General features: G+C 43.0%; 1 protein-coding gene across 2 annotated transcripts; it reads left to right on the top strand.

Moving 5' to 3' along the window:
• Positions 1-1939: 1939 nt before the first annotated feature.
• On the top strand, positions 1940-6836 carry hsd17b14 (hydroxysteroid (17-beta) dehydrogenase 14). 2 transcript variants are annotated; one of them, XM_066708764.1, is made up of 10 exons: positions 1940-2060; positions 2252-2350; positions 2752-2790; positions 4272-4369; positions 4454-4520; positions 4643-4734; positions 4865-4969; positions 5706-5773; positions 6356-6452; positions 6578-6836. In XM_066708764.1, exons 2-10 carry the CDS (start codon positions 2257-2259, stop codon positions 6761-6763), a joined length of 846 nt encoding a protein of 281 aa, XP_066564861.1. In that variant the 5' UTR covers positions 1940-2060; positions 2252-2256; the 3' UTR covers positions 6764-6836. The 2 variants fall into 2 exon arrangements, with proteins under 2 accessions (XP_066564861.1, XP_066564862.1); XM_066708765.1 differs by lacking the exon at positions 2752-2790.
• The last annotated feature ends 121 nt before the right edge of the window (positions 6837-6957 follow it).

Below are 6957 nucleotides of genomic sequence, written 5' to 3'. Positions count from 1 at the left end.
CCAGATTAGAGTTTGCCAAAAAAAACATCTAAAGAACCCTGTACAGTTCTGGAACAACATCCTATGGACAGATGAGACAAAGATCAACTTGTACCAGAATGATGGGAAGAGAAGATTATGGAGAAGGAAAGGAACTGCTCATGATCCGAAGCATACCACCTAATCTGTGAAGCATGTTATGGCATGGGCATGTATGGCTGCCAAGGGAACAATGATCCTGCGCTCTCCTACACTCAGCACATAACACTGACATGCACCTGCAGATGCTTCCTGAGCAATATACACCGAATCCGACCCTTCCTAACCAACTTCTCGACTCAGTTGCTCGTCCAGTCACTGGTCCTCTCCCGCCTAGACTACTGCAACTCCCTCCTGGCCGGCCTCCTTGCAACTACTACCCGCCCACTGCAGCTCTTCCAGAACTCTGCATCTCGTCTGGTATTCTCTCTGCCCTGATTCGCCCACGCTACTCCACTGCTCCGCTGCCTCCACTGCACGCATTCAGTTCAAGACATTGACCCTCACCTACCACTGTCTTGACCACACTGCACCAAGCTACCTTCAGACCCTCGTCTCTCCGTACATCCTCTCCAGACCACTGCGGTCTTCTGGTGACAGAAGACTAAGTCTGCCTCCTCTCCACTCCCCATCCTCCAGAGCCTGCTCCTTCTCATTTCTGGCCCCTAAATGGTGGAACGACCTTCCTACCGAAATCAAAACAGCAGAGTCCTTGACGTCCTTCCGGCGTTTACACAACTTTATTATGCTTCTTGCATTACTAATACTTGTATTATTGATTGATTCCCCCTTGCTCCATTTCCCGTAGCCGTTGACTGTGACCTAACATCTTGACAGCACTTAGCTTTTACTTTCCAGTATGTATGACCTCACTCACTGTACTTACCTGTGTAAATTGGAAGTTGTAAAATGTATTATACTTTGAATTGCTTTGTATAATTTAAATTTGAATTTTCATCCCTGGACCCTGAGTGGTGGAACAACCTTCCCACTGAAGTCAGGACAGCACAGTCCCTGACCACCTTCCAGTGATTACTCAAGACACACTTACTGTATTCAGACTGTACCTGTAGTAGTTATTTCACTGTGTGGCTCAGCTCTCTTGAACAACTTTACTTTGTATCTAGTTTTCATTGTATAACTTGCTTTTACATTACTATTCGTGTTGTTTATATTGATTTCCCCTTTGTTCCCTTCCCATGAGCCCTTAACTATGATTTCACATCATCTGCATTTATTAGCTCACAGTCTAGGATGTAGGACTTAACTGTATAATTTTGTAATTGTATTATGTTTTGATCTTTTATACTGTATTGCACTTTTATAATGTTCTTATGTTTTGTAAGTCGCACTGGATAAGGGTGCCTGCTAATAAATAAATAATAATCATGAATAATTTAAAATCAAACATCAGATTAGACGTAATCATAGGCATATGTTTAGGGGGGGTGGGGGGAGATGCTCATTAAAAAATAAATAAATAAAATGCAGCAACCAATAAAACAATAAATTAACACACGTAAGTGAAAAATAAGGAAACAATAATACAATAATTCAAAGAAGTGGATGATTAAAGTGAATATAGAAATAAGTTCAAATAATGAAATCAACAAGTGAATATATAAATGAGTCTGTCACCTGCGTGACAATAATATTATTATTATTATTATTATTATTATTATTATTATTATTATTATTATTATTAATAATAATAATAATAATAATAATAATAATAATAATAATAATAAACATCCTGCAAGACAAAAAGGCTCTGTATTGTCTTACACGCATACCAGTAATAATAAATGAATTACTTATTGGTTCAAATATGTTCTAATGTCCAACACAATCTCCCCCTGATCCCTCCCAAGAAAACTTTGTATGATAAACTACATTTCCCAGAATATCTGGCGACAGGTCTGTTAAATCCTCGTGGGTGTGGTGTGTTTTGAGGAACTTTGAGCCCAAACAGAAAAGACAGACAGACAGCGGCGGAGAGATAGACAGAAATATATCTACATAATAACGATAAACGCAGACAGGTAAACAGAACAATATTTATATATATATACACACTGCGTGATGCGATGTGTGAGAGAAAAACAGAAAGAGAGAGTTAGAGAGACGGAGAAAGAGAGATAGACCGATAAAGAGAGGGATAGATAGAGAAACTTTTTTTTTCCTCTTCCATGTCAATAAACTCTCTCTCTCTCCCCTTTGTCGTGATTGTCAGTCGCGATGGCAACAGGCGATTCTCAGCGCTATCGGGACAAGGTCGTAATTGTCACGGGCGGGTCGAAGGGCATCGGCGCCGGTATCGTAAGAGTGTTCGGTGAGTCGAGATACACGAACCGAGCGTCACGACACATGGCATTTATAGTTACCATAGCAGCCAGTAGTACTGTAGTATCAGTAGTTAAAGTAGATGTAGTTGTTGTAGTATTGGTAGCAGTACAGTTGTAGTAACAGTAGTAAGGTAATACGTAGTAACTTTTGCAGTAGTTTCCGCATTGATGGTAAGTAGCACTGTAGTAGCCTATATGTAAGTGATGCCTGCCGTACTGTAGAAGTAGTATTGTAGTTTAAACCCTACTTTAATATAGCTTTTGTAGTAGTAGTGGTATCTATTTCAATTACAGTAATAGTATTGCTTTGAAATATGTTCATTTACCCTCCCCTCTCTCTTTCTATACATCTATACATACATCTATATCTTTCTCTCCCCCTCCTCAGTGGAAAATGGAGCTAAAGTAGTGTTCTGTGCCAGGGGGGGTGAGTGGAACCTTTGGACAACACTGCATAACAGGCACTGTTTAGTGACATATTTACCCAATTAACACAATACTGTACTACACTACAGTACTGCAGAGTACTATTTTGCACTGTACTGTACTGCGCTACAATATAATATGCCGATCAGCCATAACATTATGACCACTGACAGGTGAAGTGAATAACACTGATAATCTCGTTATCATGGCTCCTGTCAGTGGGTGGGATATATTAGGCAGCAAGTGGGCATTTTGTCCTCAAAGTTGATGTGTTAGAAGCAAGAAAAATGGGCAAGCGCAGGGATCTGAGCGACTTTGACAAGGGCCAAATTGTGATGGCTAGACGACTGGGTCAGAGCATCTCCAAAACTGCAGCTCTTGTGGGGTGTTGTCTGCAGTGGTCAGTACCTATCAAAAGTGGTCCAAGGAAGGAAAAGCGGTGAACCGGCGACAAGGTCATGGGTGGCCAAGGCTTATTGATGCCTGTGGGTAGCGAAGGCTGGCCCGTGTGGTCCGATCCAACAGACGAGCTACTGTAGCTCAAATTGCTGAAAAAGTTAATGCTGGTTCTGATAGAACGGTATCAGAACACACAGTGCATCGCAGTTTGTTGCGTATGGGGCTGCGTAGCCGCAGACCAGTCAGGGTGCCCATGCTGACCCCTGTCCACTGCTGAAAGCGCCTACAATGGGCATGTGAGCATCAGAACTGGACCACAGAGCAATGGAAGAAGGTGGCCTGGTCTGATGAATCACATTTTCTTTGACATCACGTGGATGGCCGGGTGCATGTGAGTCGCTTACCTGGAGAACACATGGCACCAGGATGCACTATGGGAAGAAGGCAAGCCAGCAGAGGCAGTGTGATGCTTTGGGCAATGTTCTGCTGGGAAACCTTGGGTCCTACCATTCATGTGGATGTTACTTTGACACGTACCACCTACCTAAGCATTGTTGCAGACCACGTACACCCTTTCATGGACACGGTATTCCCTGATGGCATTGGCCTCTTTCAGCAGGATAATGCGCCCTGCCACAAAGCAGAAATGGTTCAGGAATGGTTTGAGGAACACAACAACAAGTTCAAGGTGTTGACTTGGCCTCCAAATTCCCCAGAACTCAATCCAATCGAGCATCTGTGGGATTTGCTGGACAAACAAGTCCGATCCATGGAGGCCCCACCTCGCAACATACAGGGCTTAAAGGATCTGCTGCTAACGTCTTGGTGCCAGATACCACAGCACACCTTCAGAGGTCTAGTGGAGTCCATGCCTTGACGGGTCAAGGCTGTTTTGGCGGCAAAAGGGGGACCTACACAATATTAGGCAGGTGGTCATAATGTTATGGCTGATCGGTGTATACTGTGTTACACTATATTATACTGCTCTACAATATACTATACTACACTACAATTTAGTGCATCACACTGCACTACAATACACTACACTTTACTACACTGCACTACAATTTCTCTTGCTCTCAGAGGAGGCAGGGAAAGGACTGGAGGCGGAGCTGAATGGGGCAGGGCCAGGGAAGTGTCTGTTCGTCCTCTGTGACATCAACAAGGAGGAGGAGATAAAGGTAAGTGAGAGAGACTGACTGACTGATACACTGACTGTCTGATACACTGACTGACTGTCCCGGTCTATCTCTCCCTCTCTCTAGAAGATGGTTGGTGTCACCATTGAACAATTTGGCAGGATTGACTGTCTGGTCAACAATGCTGGCTGGCGTAGGTATCACTCAATATGTCATTCAGTTAGTCTATAAGTCAGTCAATGTATCAGTCAGTTTAGTCAGTCAGTCACTCAATGTGTCCGTCAGTCAGTCAGTCAGTCAGTCTCTCTCTTACAGATCCTCCTCACAAGTCCACCGATGAGACGTCAGCCCAGGAGTTTACAGAGCTGCTGCAACTCAACGTCATCAGCTACTTCCTCACAGCCAAGGTCTGATAGAGGGGGAGGTGGAGGGAGGGGGGGGGGGGGAGATACAGGTGAATGTGTCCAGTCTGGTGTGTAGCTGTGTTATGTTGTTTATCTGTGTTTTGTTGTGTATCTGTTTTGTATTGTTTTGCAGTACGCACTGCCCCACCTCAGACGCACTCAGGGCAGTGTGGTCAATGTGTCCAGTCTGGTGGCATCTATAGGACAGAAGCACGCAGTGCCCTATGTCACCACTAAGGTGAGAACACAATAATACAATTAATAATGCAAATTACTACTGTGGTTGCTTTTGACAATGTGAACTTACCATGTCCTTGTGGTAGTGGAGTTACCGATACATTTCTGACACGTCCTTTTGTTTCTGCCATATGCCGACATCAAAGAATATTCAAAGCAGGCAGGTCCATCCGATGGGTGCCACGGAAACATCTTTAATTGTACACATGAGCAAATCTACTGTAATCTAGTTTCTGTATGTATTTACGAAGGTAACTATTAACACAAAAAATGTAAATAAGAATAAAAGTGATAGACAAGGTATTGCTAAAAACATTCAACAAATTGTATTTGCTCAACACTAACTCCCCTCAGTCCTCACTCCAGTGCGTCAGGGGATAATAACGACAGAGAAGTAGAATTCAGCTAATGTCCGGAGCACAGTGAACTATGGTGGCGCAAAAACAAAAAAAATATCGACCACCACAATTCTAATCAAAACTTAAACTAGTAACAAACTATCCATCTCTTCTATATGAAATATGTAATTTGCCAATTCAGATCCTACAACTACTACATCTAGTACTGATACTGTTGTAATAATCATATAATAATTAATGTTACTATTAAATAATAATGATATAGTCTGTGTTACTACAACAGAGGTTCTAGTGTTATTTGTATATTTATATTGTGGATATTGTCTGTGACCTGCACCATTCCTACAGCTAAGTCACAGTGCTTCTGTTGTCCACTAGGGGGCAATCGTTGCAATGACAAAAGCCATGGCTGTGGATGAAAGCCAGTACAGAGTGAGAGTCAACTGGTGAGAGACACTCCTGTATCTGTCTGTAAATCTGCCACTGTGTCTCTGTCTGTCAGTGCAGAGGCGGCAGTCTACACACCCGGGAGTAGTATGTTCCAAAGTCTGCGACTGATTTTGTGAAAGGAAAAAAAGGAATCTTATGAAAGGGGGAGGTAATCCATCACAGGGGAGGGATGAAATGAAAAAAACAAGACAAACTATTTAATGTACATAGTGTGTTTGTCACTTTTCTAGAATTTTTACCACTTTACTGTATTTCTTTATCATTAGAAATGTTCCTCAAGGTTTGAACTGTACTGTATTATTGTAGTTTGTATTGCTCTTATATTTTATAAGTCGCCCTTTATATATATATTATAGTCGCCCCTTATAATAAATAAATAATAATAATAACTGTGGGCTGACACAATCTGTGGTAGGCTGCCGCAGGTTATCTCTGGATAGTGCATTGGACCTGCACACAGAGTACTGATTTGTCCAGCCCTGGTGTGTTACTGTATCTGAAACTGTTACAGTCAGTCAGTGTGTCATTCAGACAATGTATCAGTCAGTGTAGTCTTGTTAACCCCCCTTCTCTCTCAGTCTCTCTCCAGGTAATGTGATGACTCCACTATGGGAGGAGCTAGCAGACTACACCCCTGACCCTGCCTTCTGTGTGAGAGAGGGAGAGAATGCCCAGGTGAAGAAAGAAAGAAAGAAAGAAAGAAAGAAAGAAGAGAGAGAGAGAGATTTTGAAATTGAGACTGTGTTTTTGTAGTGTGTCAGTGTATCAACACGACTGACAGTCAATTGTCTCCCTGGCAGCTGATTGGCCGGATGGGCACAGCTGTGGAGTGTGGACTGGCTGTCCTATTCCTGGCGGCTGATGCCTCCTTCTGCACCGGGATCGAGTTACTGCTGAGCGGGGGGGCAGAGCTGAACTACGGACACAAGAGCCAAATCAGCCAATCAGGCCCCAGCAGCGGCCTGCCGGCCCAATCGCAGCAGTGAGGCATAGCTATCAGGCATAAAGAGGGGAGCGAATCAGAGGTGGAATTGACCAATTAAAAGACTCAAGAAAGGGCCAGTGTGGTCATTGTGTTGTGTTCAGTGTGGTATTACAAGGTAGTGTAGTGTGGTATAGTGTAGTGTATTTATTATTATTATATTTATTATCCAGGACAACTTACAGTTTACACCAGAAA

The sequence above is a fragment of the Amia ocellicauda genome, chromosome 7 (genome assembly GCF_036373705.1).
Source record: "Amia ocellicauda isolate fAmiCal2 chromosome 7, fAmiCal2.hap1, whole genome shotgun sequence".
Taxonomy (NCBI): Eukaryota; Metazoa; Chordata; class Actinopteri; order Amiiformes; family Amiidae; genus Amia; species Amia ocellicauda.
This window is presented reverse-complemented; position numbering and strand designations above follow the sequence as displayed.

Coding starts and splice junctions, on each gene's coding strand:
- hsd17b14 (XM_066708764.1), top strand. CDS start 2,257: ATGGCAACAGGCGATTCTCAGCGCTATCGGGACAAGGTCGTAATTGTC. Junction 4,521..4,642: donor GGTCAACAATGCTGGCTGGC/GTAGGTATCACT, acceptor TCTCTCTTACAG/ATCCTCCTCACAAGTCCACC. Junction 4,970..5,705: donor TGCCCTATGTCACCACTAAG/GTGAGAACACAA, acceptor GTTGTCCACTAG/GGGGCAATCGTTGCAATGAC.